Source organism: Agelaius tricolor, unplaced genomic scaffold (genome assembly GCF_023055355.1).
Source record: "Agelaius tricolor isolate 1412-34295 unplaced genomic scaffold, bAgeTri1.0.p SCAF_2, whole genome shotgun sequence".
Classification (NCBI taxonomy): domain Eukaryota; kingdom Metazoa; phylum Chordata; class Aves; order Passeriformes; family Icteridae; genus Agelaius; species Agelaius tricolor.
Genome location: NW_027269262.1, coordinates 44,695,155 through 44,718,918, shown reverse-complemented (window position 1 = coordinate 44,718,918; position 23,764 = coordinate 44,695,155). Strand labels below are relative to the sequence as shown.

Below are 23,764 nucleotides of genomic sequence, written 5' to 3'. Positions count from 1 at the left end.
TGACTTCCTGGAGGTAAATTTAGGTGAAACAAAATTACACAAAAATCAAAATCAAGAATTCCAGAACAGGTCATGTAGGGAAGGCCCACAGTGGGTCATCTGATCCAACCTCCCTGCTCAAGCAGGGTCATCCTAGAGCACAGCACACATGTCTCCGGAGGGCTCCTGATTATTTCCACTGAGGGAGACTCCACATCCCTCTGGGCAACCTGTTCCAGTGCACGGTCACTGCACAGTGAACAAGTTCTTCCTCATGTTCAGGCGAAACTTTCTGTGCATCTGCTTCCCTCGTCCTCTTGTCCTTTTTCTCGGCACCACGGAGAAGAGCCTGATCTTCTTGGGACCCCTCCCTAGATATTTATATACACCCTCTCAGTCGTCTCTTCTTGAAGCTAAACAAGCCCAATTCTCTCAGCCTTTCCTCGTAAGAGCAATGCTCCAATCCCCCAAAGAGGACGGAGATCTTGCCGTTCGGGCAGAGGCAGCTCCCACTGGGAGCTCGAAGCAAGATCTGGCTGCGGGTCACCCCAGGAGGGGCCGGGGCAAGGCTGAGCCCCTGGGCCACACATCCCAAGCCGCTCTCGGGGCGCTCAGCGGCGCAGCCGGGCTGGGCCGTGCCGGGGCAGGACGGGCGGGCGCTCCCGCCCCCGGCCCTGCGGCTCGGCCGGGCCGCGGCTCCGGCGCGGCAGAGGGCGCTGCGCGGGCGGGCGCGGGCCTGGGCGCGCCGCTCCCGGCGACGGCGGCGCAATTCCCGTTCCTGTGGCTGTTCCCGTTCCCCTCGGGCAGGGCCGGGCGGCGGCCGCGTCTCGTCCTCGCTGCCCCCTCCTCCCCGTGCCTCGCAGTGGTCGGCGCCGGTGGCGGGGAGGGCGGGGAGGGAGCGCGGCGCCGCCGCATGCATCGCTGATGGAGCCGGGTTCGGGGCTGCCGCAGCGCAGGGCGGGGGGCGGCGGGCTGGACCTCGGGGCGGGCTCGGCGGCGGGGTCGCCGGCGCTCTCGGGGGGGCAGTCCCGCCGCAGGAAGCAGCCGCCGCGCCCGGCCGACTTCAAGCTGCAGGTGATCATCATCGGGTCGCGGGGGGTGGGCAAGACCAGCCTTATGGAGCGATTCACCGACGACACCTTCTGCGAGGCCTGCAAGTCCACCGTGGGTAAGGGAGCGCGTCCCGTCCCGTCCCGTCCCGTCCCGGGGGAGGCGGCGCTCCTCCCCCCGGTGCTCATGGCCCCGGCCGTGGGAACGCGGGGCTCGGCCGCCCTTCCCCGGCCCCTGTCGCGCCTTTCCCCGAGTGCGGGCCCGCTCCCCGCCTGCCAGGCATTCCCTCCAGACCCTGCCCCGCTCCGGTCCCCGTCCCCTTCCTGCCCAGGGCAGCCGGGTTGGTGTCCCCGGGTGGGTTCCTCGGCCGTGGGAGGCTCGGGGGCTTGGTTGGTGCCAGACTTCAGCAGCTCTTCTTGGAAAGATCGTGGATGTCCTAGTTACCTTTGAGAGTTCTGAGCTCCCCTGTTTCAGCCTTGCTAACGGGAAACAGTTTAAAGATAAAATTGGGCATGGTTGGTGAAGCAGGTTTTTGTGCTTAAGTCTTAGAGGTTGCGTGAAAGGAGACAGAAGTATTTCAGGAGCTGAAAAGTTGCAGTGTGTATTTTGTGTACTCTTCCAGTGTGTTATTCAAGTACTCTTCCAGACCGCAGTCAGATTAACTCCAGATGGCTGCTATGGCTTCGTGAAGAACCCCCCCCGTGATGTTAGATCCGAGGTTAATGTTTTGTTTCTCGAGAACACTGCGTGTTTGGCTCTTTATGCAGCTAGCTAGAGAGCAAGCTCCTAGTTCTGTAGTGTACTGCCTTATTCATGATTTAGTCATCTGTGCATCTCTGAGGTAATTTAATGCCTGCTGTCTTTTAATACACAAGTGTGTAAAGGGAGGAAAACAAGCTCGTTATTCTGCGTTGTTATTAGAGTCCTATCCTTGGAGTTGAACTCTTGAGTATTGCAGCAAGGTGGTTGTTATAGTCTGTGTCACTGGAAAATATGTATGCTTAGCTTAATTGTAGCTTGGAATGTGAGGGAATTTAGGCATCTGATGAAAAGTGATTGTATTGACTTTTAGAAGCTAAGTTATTACTATCCAAAATTATCTTCCTGTAAAAAAAGTGATGCACAGTTACTCATACTTTGGTTTTATTGTGTGTTTTACCAGTTAATTAATTCTTTCCTGGGCTTAGAATCCAGATCTGGTAGTGCAGATTAGCACTGTTATGTTGATAAGTTTTTTGGTTTGAAGTTGGCAACTTAACCTTGTACAAGTTGGAAAGACAGTTTCAGAGGCATTAGTACTCAAGGGATGTGTTGTAATGAAGAAATGTTGGTGGCTTGTCTAGATTAACAGATTAATTGAATTTGTGGTACAGCTAAAGTACAATTAATAGAGGAATGTATTCTTTATAAATTCTCCAGGTCTAGACATTGATGTTAACTCTCTTGCATCTTGTTTAGGTTGACCCACATTAAGGGTTCGGTCAGGTCTGGGCTGCTCTCTGTAACTGGTGTTAGTTTCCTGCTGTGAATCCTGGGAAGTGAGGGGAGGTGGTCTAGACCCTGGTCCAGACTTCCAGGCTGGTGGCTTTTCAAGAAAACAGATTTCCTGAATAACTGAGACAGTGATTTAAGCAGAGAAGCTTCCTCATTTTAGGGAAGAAACAGGAAATAAGTAGTGATATGCTGCTAGACAGAAGGTTACGTAATGTTTGTTGTACAAAATGTGCCAACATAAAGCAGCATAGGGAAATCAACTTGTGCCAAAATACATGTAGAAGGACTTGATAGTAATGGCATTCTTTCAAGGTCCTCAGACTAAACTTGAGAGCTGTTGAGATTCCCCCAGATCTTTTGACTGCTAAATGAAGGAGCTTTTCACAGTCAGCACACACTCTGATTTTTTTTTTTCACTAACAAGTAAGAAAAAGTAACCTCTGCTATTCACATTTCATATAGATTGAAAATAACCCACACTCCAAAACAACCTGAGTTCAGCCTCTAATACACAGCCGAAAACATAAAGCTCTTACTTTGTCACCACTTAACTGCAGTGGTTTTCAAGAATTTGCACGTGGGAGAATGTGTTTTGAGACATCAGTGAAAATGCTGTGACTGATCCAGTTACATAAACTGAAGATACCTTGAGATTCAATTTGAAAAGGCCACGTAACCAAACAAAAAACTGCATTTAGTTGTATGTACCTTATATTAGCAAAGCTGTAGTTAAAATAGAATGCTAGAATACATATTTACTTCCTTATCTTGGTATTTATGGTCTCAGCCTAACTTTCATCCTTTTATACTAAAACCTGTGGATATATAGGACCAAAAGAACAACATTTAGCACCTTAAGATTTTGTATGAAAGCAGAAGCTACTCAGAGGACTTCCTCCAAGACTGGCAGAATTGCAAATGTCCAAAGACCTTTTCTGTCTTCTGCCCCTAAGTGCTGATAATAGTGCCATGTTATTGAACAGTGGAACATTTCTGCAGAAAAGGGAAGGTTTGGATTAAATTAAGAAAGATACAGTATTTAAATGCTAATTTAAGAAGACTGCATTGCCTGATTGGTAAAGAAAAATCTGTAATGAAAACACATCAACATGTCTTCAGTCTCAGCTCAGATATGGAACTTCTTTGAAAGTGTTCAAAAATAGCTTGGCAGATTTCAGCACATTATTCATAACAGCACACAATGTGCTGTTGATCTAAAATTCTTTTGATGTATTTATTTTGGGCATTATATTAGTTGCACAGAATATTGTGTCTCCTTAAATCTGCTATTTACATAGCACTGAGAATACCCAATATGCTCAAATATTTACTGATTTTTGAAGAAGTTAAAATTACTCTCACCATGCCAGTGTCAAATCCCCTGTCTTTCTATAATGGGATAATAACTTGTTCAGGGGTAATATTGGGATCATATTAGCTTTGTCAACAAACATAAATCTACACTTCTTTTTTTGAAGTAAAATTTCATCTTCATTTATTGTTTGTTGCCTGCATTATTCACACAGGAGCAGAATCCAAAGCTATCACTTGAAGGTTTTCCAGAATTGACGATTCAAAAAATATGCACCAAATATGGTGCGAAGAAGAATGATCTTTCCAAGGGTAGTGGATAAATACTCATTGCCACATCTGTAAGAAGATTCAAGTGTGGTGGTGAAGAAACAGTGTTTGCCTCTGCTTCTTCCACCCCTTTATCCCACCTCAGCTAGTTCTTATCCTAAAAGAAATACATCCTAATTCAGATCTCCATAGTCATGATGTTAAATTTGTATTTTAATATAAATACTTTTAAAGGGACTCGTTTTCATCAGAGTCCCTTTATTAAATATTCAATGGCCTTTGTTCTTTTCCCAGCATCTGTCCAGCTGCTGCTCAGTCTCCTGGTTCTAATCCGCCAATTCTTAGTTCATTCCCAGTCTCCCTGCTGTTTTTCTTCCATGACAGATCTACAGAATTCCTGTACTCAGCAGTATTTCCTGTCAATCTAATTCTTCTGCAGACATTACACTTCTCTCTTGGTTTTATTGTCTGAGCCTGAGGCTCCTGCTCTCCCAAAGGTGGGGCCCTGCACTGACTCACCTCTTAGGATGCTGGTTGTCCTGGTCCCTCAATCAAGTTGGGCTCCTCAGCTTTTCTTTTACATGCTGGCTCAGTATGTGAAGTCTCTTGACACCTTGTCTTATCTTTCAGTTCTTTTCCAGCAGGTCTAAAATCATCCCAGGAAAGAAGCCTTGCCCTGGATAATGACAGTGCAGTTTATGTGCCTTGTGCATTGCTGGCTGTTTTAGCAGCTGTTCATAGGAAAGCAAAGTATCACATGTAGTAAACACTAAAGCTTCTTTCTGTCCTAGTTTACAAGCAAAATAATAGTGGAGTTTGTAATGGGAAGGGTTGTTGTGGCTCAGGATGGGAATTTAGTGACCTGTGATCTCTTCTGGGCCTAAGGGATCCAGATAAGTGGCATGTAAATGCATTGTGGTGCAAGAGTCCTTTGACTTCACAGAAATGCTCTTTGACCTTGTTTCACCTTCATGTGAAATGGTATGGAAGTCAGAAACTCCTGAGATTTACAGAGGTGCATAGCTTTCCCTTCCAAGTGCTATTTTCCCTATCATTTATTTTTAAAATACCCCTGTCCAGGCAAGATTCATGGTGTCTATCAAATAAACAATAGCAATAGTGAAAACTTTAGCTTTGTCTTCTATCAGAATGTCTTAAGTCAGGCAACTTCTGTCTTTAGTATATAGACATTTATATATGGAATATAAATATATACATATATACCTTTTTATATGTATGTATGCATATGTTTAGGGTTTCTGTCACAATTCAAACCTGTATTCATTCTCTTTATCCTTAAAAAATGGGGGCTAACAACATAAATGTTCAGTTTCATCCCCATAAGCTTGTCATATAACGTAATGATTTTTTCACTTAAAAGTATCAGACTACTCACTTTTGAGGTATCTGTCATTTTTCAGAACTACCCACTAAGTTACTCCTCTATCTTTTTAGTTATCCAATCAGTATTCTCACACACACTGTAAGCATAGTATGTGGCTTACTAATAATTTGATTGGATTTTTTTTAGTAAATCAAAAATATGGCTTAAAAATAAATTTAGTAATTTGATGTAATCTGAGATGAAGAACAATCTATATAAAATTTTCAGAAAATCATCCTGAGTCAACTATAAGAGCATTTCTTTCTTTAATTAACTTGTGTGTGCATGTGGGCTCTCTGACAAGTATAATTCATTTTAATTTTTCTTTAAACATTTCCCCCCTTCAGTAGAATGTCACTGAAAGCTTACTTGGTGTGGGGAGAAGGGAGAAAGAGTAGAAATAGATGTGTCTTAGTTTACCACATTATGACAAAGTAACAGTAAGATGTTCTTGCTTTAATCAAGAAATAGCTCCTAAAGTGAGAAATTTATGCTGTTATATTAAAAAAAGGAAGTTTTGAAGAGGGATAAGTAATTCTGTGAGAATTGACTGTTCTTACTTTTGCATATCGAGGGTGTTAATACATCTGGGTTTATGTATTGGCTTTTTGACTAGTGCAGAATAGTGTAAATAAACCATACCAATACCTTATTAATGGTGTGCTGCAGTTTCTTGCCAAACTATAAACAGAGAGGAGCAGGAGGCTGGAAACTTGCAGAGAAAAACAGTTTTGTCTTACAGAAAGCCTGAAGATAATTAGGGAGCATGTATGAACCTCCTTGTTTGTCTTTGGAGGTGCAAATTATGACAGAAGCCTGTGTCCCCTGAAAGCTGCCTTTTACCTATAGGAGCAATGTAGTCACTTGTGATGGACAACATAGAGACTCCAGCAAGTGAAAACACCTGGCCAGTTGTTGTTTGCCCCAGATGTGCCAACTAAGTGTATTGTGCAGCATTTGGTATAGTCAGCACTGGTTTGCTATGCATAATCATTTGAATCCTCATAAGTGAACAAAACTGTAATTTAAAACAGGAAAAGGTAGGTAGATAATATAAATTATTAGGGTTTAGGAATAGGATTTTGTGGAGGTATGGAGTTTTTAATTAACAAGAGTTACAAGAAAAAAAAAACAAAGTTCAAATTTACTCTATTTGTAAACTAGATGGTAACTTCAGCTGATAGAAATATTCAGGCACTGGGTTATATCAACACTACAGGACTGTCAGATAGCCTTGTAGTCCCTAGCCAGGACATATATGAGAATACACAAATAAAACAACAGGCAGAGTGAAGAGGCCACTCGAATGGTGTCAAATGGGGAGTTAGGTTTGCAAGGAGACTGGAATGCAGCTGTCAGACTCAGTCTCTGCTGTAAACAGCTGAGCATGTCATTAGCAAAGAAGAAAAAGAAAATAGGGCTGTATGATTCTCAGGGACTTCTGGAAGTTGGTTAGCAACACTTTTACTACTTATTTCTGCTGATATCCCAAGGAGAGGGAAACTTGATACCCAAAACAAACTGCTTATAGGTTCTGCCTTCTAAAAATCTGGGTAATGTTGCTCATGAAATAACCTCTCTTTTTCCATTCAGTTTTCCCTTCAGGTCAGGTAGTTGTTGACCAGTAGCTCAATGTGGTTTTCTGCTTTGCAATCAGAAGTTTGAAAAGAAGTCTTGTTCATGAAGCCACAGAGAGACTTATTCCTTCTAATTTCCTCTTCCACCTTATTGTGTTTGCCAGCATTTTGATACATGCTTTGAACTTAGTATCCTAAATAGTGTCAAAAGCCTAGGTTTTCTGAAAGGCCCTATGATTTTATTGCCCACAAGAATGTAAAGAAATGATAATTTCCTCCTTTCTCACTGAATTGGGAAGTATCAAGCATATGAAATGTTATAGAAGCTGTATATTGGACATTAAAAAAAACAATCACTTGACTACACCTTCAACATTTACTCACTGCATGTATGTTACACAGAAAAAAAGAAAATTGGTATCTGTTTCATTCTAGTGTGTAGCCCAGTTGCCAGTTGAGGTATGGGTACACTTTTATTTTAGGCAAGCAGTCTCAAATGTCTGCATGTTAATCGTTCTAGAATTACACGCTCAAAGCTCTGTGGACAACGTACTTTACCTGCCTCTAAAATAATCCCCAAACATACTTATATCTGACTTAGCACTAAATGATTCCAGATCTCTTCTTTGAAATTTTTAAACTTGTAGCATGCATTTTGAAAGAGGCATTTCCAATTTGGTGGTTTTTAAAAGCTAACTGCTTGCCCTAGAGTTCAATTAAAATAAGACAAAATGGTTTAGGGTGTTTTTTCCTGGTAACAGTTTCTGTAACCTTTTCCTGCCCTGCCTATGTGCCTTTTGTTGTTGATTGCTTCCCCCCCTCAAGCAGGACGATAGAAATCAGAAGGCACACTCTTGAGCATCTTTTGTTTGACTTTGGCATTTTTGGGATAGATTTAAGTATTTTTTGAGTTACAAACCAGGATATTTTGTAATAAACATGGTTTTTACCTCAAAACTCATGTGATCTCAGTTATCAAATGTAGCATAAGTAAGAATTTTTTTTTTTTGCATAGTGGTGTCACATGTCCAGATTCAATAGCCTGTGATAGTCTTCAAATTATATGTTTGTTTTAAGGGTTAATTGGTATATAACCTCTGGATTTTTAAACTGATTGTGTTTCTTTAAGCATGGTCTGATTATCTTTCACTGATTGAATTACTTTGATGCAAATCACTAATAGGCCTCTGAAAATTGAATCCATTGGAATTGATTTTAGTTGGAGGGGTTTTTTGTGCTCTATTTGCATCTGTTTTCCCAGCTCTTCCATTAACTTTGTTACCAGGAAGTCTTGTCCACTGAAAGGTCATTCTGTGTGCATTAAGCGAAACTGTTTCCACTTTCTTTTTCTGTCTCTCATGAAAGGAAATTAAAAATTGCAAATTTAAACATAAAATGCATAGTAAGAAGTTTCTTTACCATTTTATTTCTAAACAGATACTTTTAGCTTTAAAGAGAGCACTGCACCCAGTTGTGTGTATTTCAATTTGTGCTTTGGCAGATAAGCTCTAGTTCTCTTTGGTGTGAGAAATTAATGTACTGCAGTCAGTTCTGGGCTGGGCTTCATTTTTGTAGGATTTCAGTCTCAAGTTTGGTTCATTGACAAGAGATGTCATCCTCAATGACTTGCCCTTATCTAGAACTTGATTAGTGTGCTTCTATTTTGAGTCTCTGTTCTCTTTCTTTTAAGGCTGTTTAGTTTTGAAAAGAGTGCAGACAGGTTGTTTGGCTGTGTGTTTAATATACTTTTAAACCCTTCTGTCCTGGTAGCCCTTTGTTTTTCCTGGAGGAGGCATAGCTTCAGTCGAGACCATGTTGTAATAGATGTTCTTTGCACAAAGTCAATTTTTCATCCAAAGTTCATGTGCTACTAACAGCCATGGTGCACATTAAATAAAATATTGAAAATCCTTAACTTAGGTTACACACACCAGGTTAGTGTTGCTGCCCTTAATGCCATGTTTTACATGTATCTAGCCTGTGGGGAGAGGAGAAATGCTCCTTTGCAGTTTTAAGTTGTAGGGCAAGCTTAATTAATTTACCTTCAAATGCTTAAATAATTGCAAAATCAGAAACCCAATCCAGAGAATGAGATCTGTATTTTTGTGCCTTTTTCATTAATTTTTGTAGGATATTTGTTTGGACTCCTGAAAAAGGCCTTTCCAGCGAAAAATGAGGATCAAAATGTGACATCCAAAATACATACAATTTTAATCTGTAAAATCCATGAAAAGAGAGATGGTGATTTGGATTTACTTGTTGCCTGAGTGTAATAATTTTGGAAAATTACTGATTGCCTGTTGTCCATGCAAGCCTGGTATAGAGAGACAAGGCTGACATTTTAATGGGAGGGGAGATTGCAATAACTTTTTGGTTCCCCTTTCATCACTGTGACCTGGCAAATGGCTTCAGTACGGTCATAAGCACATGCACTTGTCACATTTCCTGGCATGTGTATATTTTGTTATTCACTGACAATAAGCCAGCAGCCTTGAAATACAAGCTAGGTAGCATGCAAACCACTGGTAGTTTGCTGGTATTGTAGCAGCTAAAGAGAGCTTTTTAAAATCCTTTTTATAAGATATGTTATTCAGATTTAATGTAGTTGTCAAGAGTAATTTTTGATTCTTCTGTTTTATTGAACTATATATAAAACCATGCCAGAGTAATTGTATGGACAGCAAAACTTTTCATTTAGGTATTTCCATTAACATATGTCGAGCTAAATAATTTCTTTCATTGATCTTTTTCTTAACTCAATGCAGTATTTGAAATTGAAGGGGAAAACAAATTATTGTGTTGTTGTTTTAATTGAATTACTAATTTGTATGTAAACTCGAAGCACTGGCTTTGGCAGTCTCTGGTGAAACAGTCTAATGAAACCTGACAGGCTTAGGAATTTGTTTCTTCGTGTGCAAAAGGAAAGCTGCCAGATTTTTTTCCTTCAATATTGGCAGACAGGAAGCTTTTGGTATTGTGTTGATGCTTGCAGAGCATTACTAATTATAAAAAAGTAATTGAGCAACCTTTGAAGAGTTCTGGCACTCTGTCTGACTTAAGTGTTAAATGATTCAAACAATTCTATAGAAGATCCTGTCTGCTTTTCCAAAAGTGTTACTTGTTTGTATCATTCCTTGCAAAATTTCACAGTAGGGAAATACTTCATGGTATGACTTCAAGATGATTAATATAAAGATCTGCCTTTAAACTAAGAAGGCTGTCGATATATTATTTATTTTGAAACCATCTCTTTAATATGTAGTCTTTTTTTCTACTTCATTTTATTAATATATTGGACCTTCTAGTCCCAGGAAGTCCCATTTGAAAATGTGGTTTATTACAACAGTTGGATTTTCTCTCCATAGTTAATTATTTTCATTTTTAAAAACATAACAAAATCTTTTTGGTTTTTTGGTTTGTATAAGACAGCAGTGGTTTGTATAAACCACTTCTATAAAAATAAAAATATTTTTGTTTTGTAGTTATTGAAACTTACATGAAATCCCTGTGATAGTTTTAACACTCAGCTTGGGCTCAGAGATTATTTAGATTTTTTTTAGCATTAAATGAATGGCAGATCATATAGTATGTTCTGTATGACAGAATGGCAGGCTTGGGAATTGGGATTGAGAGGTCTGGGCAGTTATATTCAAACTTCCTTGAGGACAGGAGAGGTTTGAGGCAAGCAATAGTTACTTAAGTTCTCTATTGTAGACAAAGCTGTGATTATTAAGACAATTGCATTTTATAGTTTAAATGCATTTTTATAGAGAAAAGGCTTACAACAGTAGAAATGGACGTGTTTCTTTAAAAAATAATATGATTAGCATAGAATTACAAGAATTCTCATTTCACACACTTGGGATACTAGAACATAGCTGGATCATTTCTCTTTGCTTTTGCACTAAGACAGTTGCTTTACAGAAGTGTACAAAAAGATTTCTTGGAGTAAGGATTAATAAATTATTTGCAATTTTAATCATTTGAATATTTTTATCAATTTGCATATGAATACTTGAAAATTGCCATTAAAGGTTTTGACTGTTTAGTACAAATCAGTTTAACACATTAACTCCTGGGGTTTGAAAGAGATACATGTTTGTAAGGGAAGTACAGGCATCATGTCCTGAATATCTCTCCAAGAACTGGTGATTAAGTGTGCTAGAAACTATTAAGGACATGGAGAATGAGGACAAATGTCATGGCGTGATGACCATTACTTGTATCAATATGCAATGTGCAACTGCAGGCTGTTAGAGGGGATATTTGTTTAGAAGAATGAAGGTCAGTGATCCTTCCATTTATTTAATCTGGCTGAAAAATGTCCACCTGCTCTGCAAACTAAAAATATGGACATAATAGCCAACTTCAGTCCCTTCTGTTAAAGTTTAAATTCAGTCTCAATTCTTAATATCAGCAGGGACACTCAGCTTTTACCAAGGGTAGTCCTTGGGAAAAATGTGTTGGTTTTGTTAGAGAAAATAAAAACCATTTTTCCTCTTTGGTTTCATCCCTGTTCTTAGTTTACAATTGCATTTGAAATGACAAAAGTGTTTCCAACACATTATGCTTCTGCACTTCTGTGTGAGTTTTAAGTGTACTGGTCTGAACCATGTTCTCATGTCTTTTTATTTCTCCCTTTTTGATTTAGCTCTGTTAGGAGGGATGATGTGTAGAAAGATGAACTGAAGCAAAAATTTTTTTACAGATATATCCTAAAATGAACAGGTTCACAATCTGCAAATCTATGATACTCTAGGACATTTATTCTCTGATACATTTTTGTAGTTAAGGTGGTAATCTTTTGTGTCTAGGTATTGTTTGACCACAGTATGTCTTATGTGTTGCTAGCCAGCATTATTTTTTTTATAAAAGTTAAATCTTTCTGTGTAATAAGTCTTTATGGTTCTATCTTTGATATTTAGCTTGCATTCAAAATGTGCCTGGAGTTTTGAGATGATGAATAAAAGTACCAAACAGGTATAAAATAAATATTAAAAGTCAAATACCCTCTTTGAATATAAGAAGTTTGCTAATAAATATTTGCAGGACTTAATAATGACAGTCTTGACAAACTTCTTCATAAACCAACCTCAATTCCAGCACTTTATTACTTTACAGATGCTAAGCATCTATCCTGGAGGCCAGACCTATATTATTCCTGCTTTACAAACAGCAAATCTGATGTGGAGGGATTGGTTCCGCTCCATGCCTCCAGGGCATCTGTGCCAGTTGGAAGTAGAACAGGCTTGTCCTTGACAGTCGAGGTGAACAGGAGAGAAACAATCATACTGTGCCTGTTGTTTTACTGTTGTGTTGGGTTTACCTGCTGCTGGAAATTTTGCACAAAGGGGAAGGTTTATGTTGTGATGCTGCCAAATTGGATGGCTCACAGGCTGTTTAGTGGTTGTCAAATCCCCGTGGTGGTCCTGAGTTGACCATAGTGGTGCAAATCCTTCTGCTTGTTCAGACTGTTACAAGTTGATTTAAAAAAAAAGTATCAAAAAAGAATAATTGCACCCTCATTACTTTTGCTTCTTATTCCTCCTTTTCTGTTTACTGTATTTTATTTATAGGTGTTGATTTTAAAATCAAAACAGTAGAGCTAAGAGGAAAGAAAATTAGATTACAAATCTGGTAAGTAAAACAAACATGCAACCAGCAGTATGTTTTAATTTTTATGTTCTAGCATGAATTAATATGCTTGTCTAATACTACTATTAACTGTTATAAGCTGGTTTAGCTCTTACCCTATTACTTCTCTCCTCTATTCCCTCAAGACTTAAACCAAACCAAATAGCTCTTAGATTTTTTGAGGGTAAAAGGAGGAGAAGGAGAGATAAAGTTTGAAGTAGGGCATGAATGTAATTACTGAAATATTAATGCATCACAGAGGCCTTGAGCCCCTTTTCCTGGAAGAATGACATCACCTACATAAGAAATAGGAGTTTTACAAACAACAAAAGTTGACTGTGTTAAATAGACACTAGAGAAAGTATATTTTGTTTTCTTTATTTTTCTGGACTGATTACAACTGACCTTCATTGTAACAGCAATTATAAAGCAACTGTGAAGTATTTTCTAAACTGTTTTTCTGAAACGTGGTATAGGCACTGCTGTTTCTTTGACACTGTTTTTAAATAACTTCAAAGTGAAGGACATTCAGGACTGAAGTAAATCCTATCCACTCTAAACAGCATGGAAAAATAAAGCAATCCCATGCAAATTAGGCTATACCTTTATTGGTACTGATGTCCTACTACAGAAAAGCTAAAGTCTTCCTTTCTGCAGTAGTCTACATGATTTCTGGTAATGGTTCTCCATGTTAGTGATTAATACTGTTTTTATTGCTTAGAAGTTATTGAGCTAATAAACACTCCTTTGTTTTGCAGAGTAGTACAATACATAAACATAATTATGAGAGAATAAACCAGCTATGTTCTATACATTAATCTTACATACTACTATGTAGAAGCTTAGCTCTGGTTTATTAACAGTGTGTGATGCATAATTAGCATTGTAGTTAAACTGTTTAAGCTGCTAACAATCCATAGAGGGGGGGAAGCTCTAAATATTCTTTTTATTACACTTTTGGGATGTTCTGGTAGTTTTTCATTCTTAATTACATGGATGCAGTGAATTCAGTGTACTAACTCCTCTTGGCAGGTCACCATCAATTCTGTCTGTCACACCATGTGTCTGTCTTGCTTCCCTCTGAGTTAACTGCTGCTTCATCTTTGGTCTCATCCGTCACCTAACACTTGAATGTTAGTGGCATGTCTTCATTCATCTGTCCCTCTTTGGAAACCTATGACCACAAGACTGGCAGTTGAGCCAGCAATTGTTAGCCAGGGTCTGCTGGAGCTGACAGAGGTAACAAAAAATTCTGATGTGGAGATGCTAATGTATGCCTAATACGCATTCTTACTGTGAAATGTACTAAGCTTATAAAAAAAAATTCTCATGTTGAATAAATATATTATAGGAGTGAAAATTTTTGGAAAAGAGATGTTTAAACCATTATTTTCCACATATTGAGAATATGCTAGTAGGATATAGGACACTTTAAAAATTGAATTTAAAAGTGGATAGGTTGTTAGGATGGGATAATTACTCCTATGGGAAGCCTTACTAAAGTGGCAAGGAAAACACAATGTAAAGAGATAATATTTTAAAATATGATAAAATTCATGAACATGACATCCTGCTCCTAAGTGTCACTTTCTCTCCAACAGTGGCTGTTAAAATGTTGTTCTTAATCTTTAAAACTGCCTTGGCATGCTTCCAGGTTTTTTAGAAAAGCAAATATGTATGACTTTTGCTAATTAATTCTGAATTCTGTTTTGTTGTGTTGTTGGGCCTGCCTATAAACTCTTATTATCACAGAATCATTTAGGTTTTAAAAGACCCTTAAGATCAGTGAGTCCAACCATTAACCCAGTGCTGCTAAGTCCACCACTAAACCCTGTCCCCAAGGGTCATGTCTGCATGTCTGTGAAGGTGACACAACCTGGGCAGCCTGTTGTGCTTGACAGTCCTTTTGGTGAAGAGATTTTTATTCCTAATAGCCAACCTAAACCTCCCCTATTGGAACTCGAGGCTGTTTCCTCTTGTCCTGTTCCCTGTTACTTGGGAGAAGAGACCAACCCCACCCCTGGCTACAGCCACCCTTTAGGGAGTTGTAGAGAGTGACATGGTCTCCCCTGAGCCTCCTCCAGGCTAAACACCCCCAGCTCTTTCTTGTTCCTCCAGTTGTTGGACTGAAGAGGAAGGCAGTTTACCAAGTGTTTCCAAGTGTTTATCAAACACTTGGAAGTTTAGAAATGCAGACTTCAATTGCATGGCTGATCATAAGTCAGTCTCCTTTCATACCTACACAGTGACAGAATTCAGGCTTCCTCATAGTTCCTGGTAGTGTTGCATACGTTGATTGCAGTAACTTTACTACAAAAAGACCTGTTTAGTTCAGTGAATGGATAATTTCTGAAGTTTACATTTATCTGTTTTCTTAAAATGGCTAAAGTTAAATTTCAAAGCAAGAAATTTTGCTTTTTTTTCTAGTAATCTGATGATTCTACTTCTAGAGTCAAACAAGAATGGTTTTTAAAAAGTTTACTTTGGTGTTTTTATGGTCACTTGACCTGTCTTTCCCCTAACCACTATCAGCAGAGTGTTTTCCACAAAGCTCTGCCACTTGAGATTATCAGAAGATACATTGAAACAGTACAGGGTTGAATATTTCAAGTGATCTGCAGTGCAAGACGTCCTTTTGAAAGCAGCTTTCACACCTGCTGCTGTTAGGAGAGTAGAATACAGAAGGACTTGTCTTCCTTGTTCCTTTCATAATGGGGAGCTTGTCCTGAGGATCACAGAGGCATCTGCTCTCACATCCAGCTTCCTGTCTGTTCCCTGCTTCCCCTATTTCCCCGACTTCCAGTTGGGAAACACCTTCTACTCCTTAGATGATGCAATGGTAGAGCTTCACTGAGGACACAGGGTACCTTTTCTGTGCCACCTGGAGGAGTTAGTAGTGCCCCTTGGGTTGCCAGAAGTGTTAGGATTCAGTAAATCAGCTTCTGCCTTGCAGTTCTAGGCTGACACAAGCTCCTGTGTCCTGTGAGAAGTAATACCTGCATGCAGCTCAAGTCATTAGGTAGAGTAACCAGAACTACTGGATAGTGTAAGTGTCCAGGTAAATCCAAGCATCTGTGAATCAGTGCTTCTTCAAAGCTGGAAAACCGGATCAAACAAATAATAGGAACCCCTCAGTGATGCTTTGAAGCAGGACAGGAAGGAAGGCGTGTGACTGTGCCCTCTCAGCTGAGTAATCTGGGCAGTTGCTGACACAAGCAGCTGACACAGTGACTCCCAGCTTCCCCTCTGAAAGGAAGGAGCTGGCTGTGGGAAGCAGGGCTGCCCTGCACTGCACCCAGTTCCTCCCTAGCCAGGGGAGCTCTCTGGTACCTCTACAGGTTTAATGCTCAAGGTAGCCAGCGACCTGGCAACAAAACAAGCTTCGTTTGCTTCTGAAGGTGTTTTAAACCGGTGCAGTCTCATTAAAAATTCTCATTCTGCCTGCTCTGTTTTCTAAGAGACAGTTGTCTTGGAATGTACCTGTTCTAGAATATATAAGAATGTTGTTTCTTTGGGTCAGTACATCTGAAATAAATTATTTCTATAATAAAAGATCCTAAATATATTTATGGTTTATGGGACCAAAAAAAAAATCTGTTTAACAAGTAGAATTAACCTCTAAACTTACCTTAAAGCATTTTTTAAAATACTGCCTGTAGGTTCCATAGAAGCATAGAGCATGTGAAAATGTTAAATTAATGTTAAGTTTTAATGTAAGTTTCAAAATATTTTCACTTCTATTGCCACTTTACACCATCACTCATAACTAATAAATTTAACTACAGAGCCAGAGACAGTTTTGAGTCTGTCCATGTGTTTGCTTCAACTGGTTTGGATAGACACAGAGGACATTTATGTAAAAGATAAATTATCCAAAGATACTTTAATTAAGATGGACTGTATTTGTATTGTGTTTTATGCAGTCTGCCATAGAACATGACAAGTCAACAGTCAAAAATGGGCTTTGTGTGATATTTTAATTTGCTTTTGTTTGTTGTGTGTTTGTATTTTTGGAATGATGTCTAGTTTCTGTTTGGGAAGCAAAAAACAGTCAAGCCATTGGATTCTCTAATTGCAGATTATAGCTGGTTGAGGAGTCATACACTGTATGTTTCATACACTGTATGATTACAGATTAGAAAGACCAATGCTTTTCATTTAGAAAGTTTTCTTGGAAAAAAATTCAACAGAAGAAAACTGCTTTAAGCATTAAAAAAAAAAAGTAATCTGATGGAGTTTTTTTTCAGTTATGCCAAGTGCTTGTTTAAATTGTAGTAACTTATTTGAACTTCTGGAGTTCAATTTAATTTGAATTAAATTGACCTCCCTTCTGTTATTGTGTTGATACTGACCAGAGCAAATAAAGAACTAGTAGCACTTAGTATCACTCATGAAAGTCATGAGTGTTAAACAGTGGTCATCTTTTCTTCCAGCTTTCCAATAGTGCTTCAATAGCTATCCTTACTAAAATACTTCAACTTCAGGAGTGCAATACATCCATGAAAATAATATAGCAAGAATAATTGCTCCAGCCCTGCACATCAGAAGAAGGCATTTGAAGTTGGATGTGCTTTTAATGTTAGCTCTGCATTAGGAGTGGTCATTTTTTTTCCTCAGTACTGGAAGAATTTGCAGCACATTTTCATGAAAAATATGATGGCACCTAGTAGAAGAAAAGATTTTCCATGCTAAAGATGAACTTAATACTCAAACTGCAGTTTACTTAGGTAGCCTGGGGTTGCATTTTAAACTTACTTATTGCAGAAATAGTTTTCCAAATAGCTTTCACCTTACAGTTTGAAGACTAATACAACGTAAGGGTAATGTTAGAGACAGCAAAATCAGCTTGTTTTCTTCCACTTTTCAAAGGAAATAAGGGTTAGAATATCATGCTCACAATCAGACACCTGCTGACTGGTTTCATTTCCACCTGCTGCAGGAGGAGAGGTGAAGTGTGGGGGAGTCAGTGACTTCAAGCAAGGCGAAGAAAGTCAGCCATAATCCACTGGAATTGGCATGACCAGGTGACAGTCAGTGGTCATCTGGCCATTTCTTGTAGGTAGTGGGCAGCCAGGCTGTCCATGGGTGTTCTGAACTGGCCACAGCATGTGCTGTGTCCCAAACAGCCAGCAAGCCTGACTTCAGGTTGTCACATGTGGGTGAAGGACCTACACAAACAGGAGCACAGGGTGGAGCAGCCTAGGAATGCTGTAAACTTTTAAAGAGCCTGAGGGTGTTGTGGAGAGAGGAGAAGCTGATAGTACCAGGTGGACTTGGAGACAGAGCACTCAGCAGGGCTGGGGAAGTGTGGGGTTGGAGATAGCTGGAGTGGGAGAGTTTTGTAATGTTGCATAGTTCTTCTCTTCATGGCCTGCTTATCCAGTGCACTGCTGACTGCCTTCAGGGAGGGTAGTGGGACATCAGTGATTTTATAATGTATGTACTCAGTGATCTGGTACCCTGTGATGGAGTTGTTAAAGGTCCTTAGCACTCACCTGAAGACACAGACAGGTGACACTGAAATACCCTCTTTATTTCTGTTTTCCACTAGGGGCACAAAAAAAAGGGAAAAGACTGGCCAGCAAAACAAACTGACAAACAAAACCAAAAAGCAAGTTTTCCCACTGCTCTGAACAAAGATAGAATTGGTGTATTCTCCCACTTGAGATATGCCCTTCCACCTGCCATATAGTTATTTGTGCTCAGAATGATGGAACTTAAGGTCCCCCACCCCTAATACACTTCATCAGTAGGCTGGATTATCAACAGATGATACAGGCTGCTCTGTGAGATCATAATTCTGAGAGTTCTGTTTTTAAGCGCTAGAGCAATGTTATCCATATGTGGAAAATCAACGGTTCATACTAAAATTACTAATTTTTAACAGACTGAACATCCAAAGGACCTTCCAAAAAATGAATCTGACCATAACAAAGGAGTAATGGAAAAGAATGTGGAGTTACTTGCTCTGAGTAATATTATATATATATAAAATTTCAGCTGCCAGAACTTGTATTGCTTTACAAAAAATGCCTCATTAGTGAAAAGAAAACAACCAATTAACCATCTAAAACTGATCTGCAGTATTACTGGTGCTTGACCTTTATGAAACAAACTGCCTATTTTCATTTTCTGTAGGGTCCCAGAGGTTTATATGAATGTAATTCTGAAGTTCTGAGAGTGGGATTTGAATAAAAATAAAATAAAAATGGATGCAATAGGAATTTGTTCTTCTCTGCCCTGTGTTGCAGTGTCATTGGCTTGCAGTGAAGTATAAGTCATTATTTTCCCACAGGCTATGAAGCAGAGGTTGCAAATCTTTTTCTAGTGGACTCTGCTTTACTCTGTAAAATCACTAGCAAATATTTGTTGCTATCAAGTACACTTGTGGCAATTTCATGGGCAAGTTAAATACTTCACTTTGAAACTTGCTTGAAATTCCTCAAGATTTTATGCAAAATAAGATAGGTTTGCGGTAATATATTCTATTGCTTGTGCATAGAACCTTAAAGGGGTTAAATCTTCAGGACAATCAATGTGGCATTTTGTGAACATGACCTTTTTTTTTTTTTTTTTTTTTTTTTTTTTGTAACAAGTGTTTCAGGTCTCCATTGTTAATCTCATTCCCGAATTCATTCTCTTCCCTTTGTTTAAAATGTGACTGTTGAAGAGGATTAATTTTGAAGTTTTGAGTCCCAACACACATGCACGCAATTTTCCTCCCTCTACTCTTAATTTTGATCCATCTTTTGACTTGTTCTAACTTTGAAATTGCAAAATGATCCATTGGCTTTGGGGACTGAACTCAAGCAGCAAATGCTTGATCACTTTGGAGCACCATATAACCTACTTTCCAATTGAGATGCCAGTCACATTTAAAGACTTAGGATATGCACCAGCTATTTTTTTAGTATAACTGCCAAAAACCCTCCCTTGGGAGGCTTGATGATGTGATTAAAAGCAGTTCAGAAGTTTTCATGGTTCAGTAAAAGACAACTCTTCTGTCTCATCTACTTTGGAACAGAAGCCATAGCTAGTGTGGGTGACTTAGTGCCGTTGCTGGAAATTATTCTCCAGTGTGAATGCACCCTGTCTGAAATACCTGCAGTGAGCACAGAAATGTTACTTGCACACCTCAGATAAGTAGATGTAAGTGTGAAAGCCAGGTCTCTAGTGCAAAAGTTGTACCACTTAGTGATTGCTCACTCTTGTGAGCAATTGACTTTGTGCCAGGAAGTTTTGCAGTAGTTTTAGAACCATGGCTGAATTGCTGTGGTTGATCCAAAAAGAGTCTGAAAGCTCAAATGATACTGATCGGTGCATTGCTCATTTTATTGTTCAGTGTGTAGATGTATTTAATAAGCATGTATCCATTTTTTTCTTTATTTTTTCAGGGCTCTTAAAAAAACCCAACCAAAAGTCCACAAAACACTCAACAAACCCCAAAACCACAAAACCAGCTTTATCTCCTGGTACATTTTCATTGGATAGCTTTACTCTCAGACACATGTAGAAATGTTTGGTGGCCTTTCTTGGTGAAGTTAGTATGGGATAAATAGCTTTTTGAATATGAAAAAGTTTTACGATTGAAAGTACTGCTCCATTTTTTTCCTGAAATTCACAGATATGGAAGGAAATCTGTAGTGTCTCTAATGAATGTGGGAGTGTTGTTATTAAAATGTAAATGAAGTTATTCTGTACTTTGCAAATTGATGAAATATTTGTGCCACTGTTTGCTGCTGCTTCTTAGGGACACAGCAGGTCAGGAGAGATTCAACAGCATTACCTCAGCTTATTACAGAAGTGCCAAGGGAATTATTTTGGTGTATGATATCACCAAGAAGGAAACATTTGACGATTTACCAAAATGGATGAAAATGATTGATAAGGTATGCCTTAAGTATTTTCTTTTTATATGCTTTTTTTAACAAGGATTTTTTTTCCCCCTCAGAGAAATTTACAGCATGGGTTTAGGATTAATAAACTACTGTCAGATAGTTTGCACTGATTACTTTTAGCCAGGATTTAACATTGATGAGTTTTGCTTGCAAAATGGTTGTCCATTCCTGCTTTCTTGAACTAGAATTGTCCCAGTTAGAAGTGTCAGTGAAAATCTGTAACATTGCTCATTTACTTTTGCAGTGGGGGGAGGGGGGTTTGTTTCCTGTCTATGAAATAAGGTCATTGTGTTCATTCTTAGATAAACTGGAGCAGCTAGTTCTCAAGTCACGTTTTAAAAATGAAATTTAAAATTGAAAATTTTTGAAATAATGTTTGGGAAGAGCATTTACCTATAAACTATGTCAGTGTGATAGTGGAATTGCCCTTTTTTTGTATTGTGTTTGCATTACCAAATCTTATGTTTCTAGGTGTAGTTAATTAGAAATGTTTTAATTGCAGTATGCTTCAGAAGACGCAGAGCTTCTATTAGTTGGAAATAAACTGGACTGTGAAGTTGATCGAGAGATTTCTCGGCAGCAGGGAGAGAAGGTAAGGACAGGTCTAGAGGCAAAGCAGTTGTGGCATTGCTGATGATGGTCTGTGGCTACTCTTGTTCAGACTGCTGGATGCAGGGAGCATATTGAGAGTGGTGGTGGTGGGCTCTCAAAATCCGTGTGGTGATGTGCAGTTATAAGTGTTCCTGCTGGAGTTGTGTGTCTTTGGTCTAAAAAAAGAGTAAGCTACAAGTCAGCTTCCACTGTACCAGGAGTGTATGGGATACTCCTTTCTGGGCTCTGAAAAGGGGCGTAGTGAAGATTTGAAGCAAAAATGGAGATCTCTAGTCAGGAAATCTTTGTGGGTCTTCTTTCAGATGTTTGCTTCTCAGTACTGGTTTTGGACAGGCAACAGCCCTGCTTTGATTATTGGCTCACCTTTGTTTTCATGTTCCTTTTGTTCTCTTGCAACCCCAGAAGTGTTAAGGAAGCTGGCAAGAGAATATGTTTGTTGTAGAAGCTGGCAAGAGAGTATGTTTGTAGTGTGATACTCAGCACTGTCTTGACCAGAATTATGTCAGTATGGGCGTACACAAACATCTGGAAGTGAAGGCTTATTCCAAACTTCTGCAGGTCTTGCATCTGTACCTTCCTTTTCTACATTTTGAATAATAAAGTTGAGATTAGCTGTTCTGAGAAGTTCTTCCTTTTTGGCAGTCTGCAGCAATACGTGTCAACAGAATACATGAATTAAGTCTGGAAAAATGCAGAGTACTTTTCCAATAAACGTATTTTAAGCAAAAATTAACTCTATGTTGCAATATTTTCTCTACCATGCAGATTCAGGATTATTAATTGAATCAGACTTCCATCTCAGATTTGGGGAAAGTTGCGTGTTTGGGGTTTTTTTAAGGTTTTATGAGGAGGATATATTTGTTATCTGTCACTGTTTGCACATATCTTCATGGAGTTATTTTATTTTCTCTCCCATCAGTTTGCACAGCAAATAACTGGGATGCGGTTCTGTGAAGCAAGTGCCAAGGATAACTTTAATGTGGATGAAATATTTCTAAAACTTGTTGATGACATTCTGAAAAAGGTAAAATACTCAGGTGGTCGTGTTTCTCTGGTCACACAAATGGTCAATGTTTAAATAATGATTGCACATGCTTGGGAGGACAGAGAACAAGTACACATTGTCAGGTGAAATTTTTGGATAGTATATAGTGGGCATGATGCAGCTCAAAGACTGCTGACCACTGCATTTCACTAATAAGACCCAAAAGACCCTGAAATTGAGGCTTTGGCTGTCAGTGAACTCTTGAAATGAGTTCTTTCTATGCAGATGACTGTTTACAGGTGATTTTTCTTTTCTTTAAGATGCCACTGGATGTTATAAGAAATGAGTTGTCCAACAGTATCCTGTCCCTGCAACCAGAGCCAGAAATCCCACCAGAACTGCCTCCTCCAAGGCCACATGTCCGTTGCTGTTGACTTTTTACTTCCTCCAGAGTGAAAAATATGAGCAGGAGGGTAAAGAAAGTATCTGTACTACTCTGCACTACAATCATTTGGCAGTTTCTCATTGCACTTTGTTATTCGAGTCAGAGCTACACACTAACTTGTAAATATGCAAATATGCAATCCTATGTAGGATTCAACTATAACATTTAATTATTACCCCTCTCCCTCACAATGATGTTTCGTTCATTGCCCCAGTGTTATAAATACTGTACAGTCGGTGGGGGTTTGCCACACATCCATTTGAGGAGGAGGAGAAATTAAATCTATTCCTATTCTTGACATAAATGTTGTAATAGTTCTTTGTTATTATAAACAGGCAGGCAGAAGCTCTTCTGGTATGAAGATAAGTATATGGTGCTTTGCTAACTATTTTAAAGACAAATTTTTTAAAAACAGAGGACTTTATGTACAAAGCTTCCATAATCAGCATTATGTTTCCTTTTAATGTAGTGAAAACATTTTTGGCTGTAGCATCCTCTGCTGACTGGATTTATTGAAAAGCTAAGTTTAATTTTTGGCAGTCTTTTATTTATTTTGTTTAATGCTGCACCCTTTCTTTGTGTACCAAGACATCACACCTGGTGCAGATCTAAGATTGCACTTTGAAAAAAACATATATAATTTTCTGCATAAACATAAATTTGGTTACACAAATCATTAAGTTTCAATAAAAGAATGGAGATATATCAAGCTCTAAAAGAAGGTATAAAAAAAGCAATGCTGCTGTCCTAGACAAATTCTTGAGAAAAAAAAAATTAAGATGATACATTTTCCTGTGTTAAGGAATATATATGTGTATTTTTGTCTGGACATCTGTAGGGATGGGGGAAGGGAACCTAAGGTAAAACTATTTTCTTTCCTAATGGTGGAAATTATTCCCATCAAGCAAATACTGTGTTAGGATTTTGTCTGATAATGAACTTGTGAATTATATCTTTGGTATATCTTTTATTAAATGCACTGTTTAGTTTAGCTGTGGTAAATCAGTAGATACATATTTGAATAACTTGGTGTGTCCTGAATGTTGTGGTATTGAAAAACATTGTGGTCTTTCTAAACTAATGAAGTGCAAATAAAATTTTGTATTTATGAATGACAGTGGAACT

General features: G+C 38.9%; 1 protein-coding gene across 1 annotated transcript; it reads left to right on the top strand.

Moving 5' to 3' along the window:
- The first annotated feature begins 734 nt into the window (after positions 1-734).
- On the top strand, positions 735-23,751 carry RAB12 (RAB12, member RAS oncogene family). Its single transcript, XM_071417340.1, has 6 exons — positions 735-1,147; positions 12,642-12,702; positions 20,450-20,588; positions 21,100-21,189; positions 22,129-22,233; positions 22,515-23,751. Exons 1-6 carry the CDS (start codon positions 904-906, stop codon positions 22,626-22,628), a joined length of 753 nt encoding a protein of 250 aa, XP_071273441.1. The 5' UTR covers positions 735-903; the 3' UTR covers positions 22,629-23,751.
- Positions 23,752-23,764: the final 13 nt, after the last annotated feature.

Excerpts from the sequence above, each read along its gene's own strand:
- RAB12 (XM_071417340.1), top strand. The coding sequence starts at position 904 with ATGGAGCCGGGTTCGGGGCTGCCGCAGCGCAGGGCGGGGGGCGGCGGG. Across the intron at positions 12,703-20,449 it reads AAAATTAGATTACAAATCTG|GGACACAGCAGGTCAGGAGA; the intron begins GTAAGTAAAACA and ends GCTGCTTCTTAG. Across the intron at positions 22,234-22,514 it reads TTGATGACATTCTGAAAAAG|ATGCCACTGGATGTTATAAG; the intron begins GTAAAATACTCA and ends CTTTTCTTTAAG.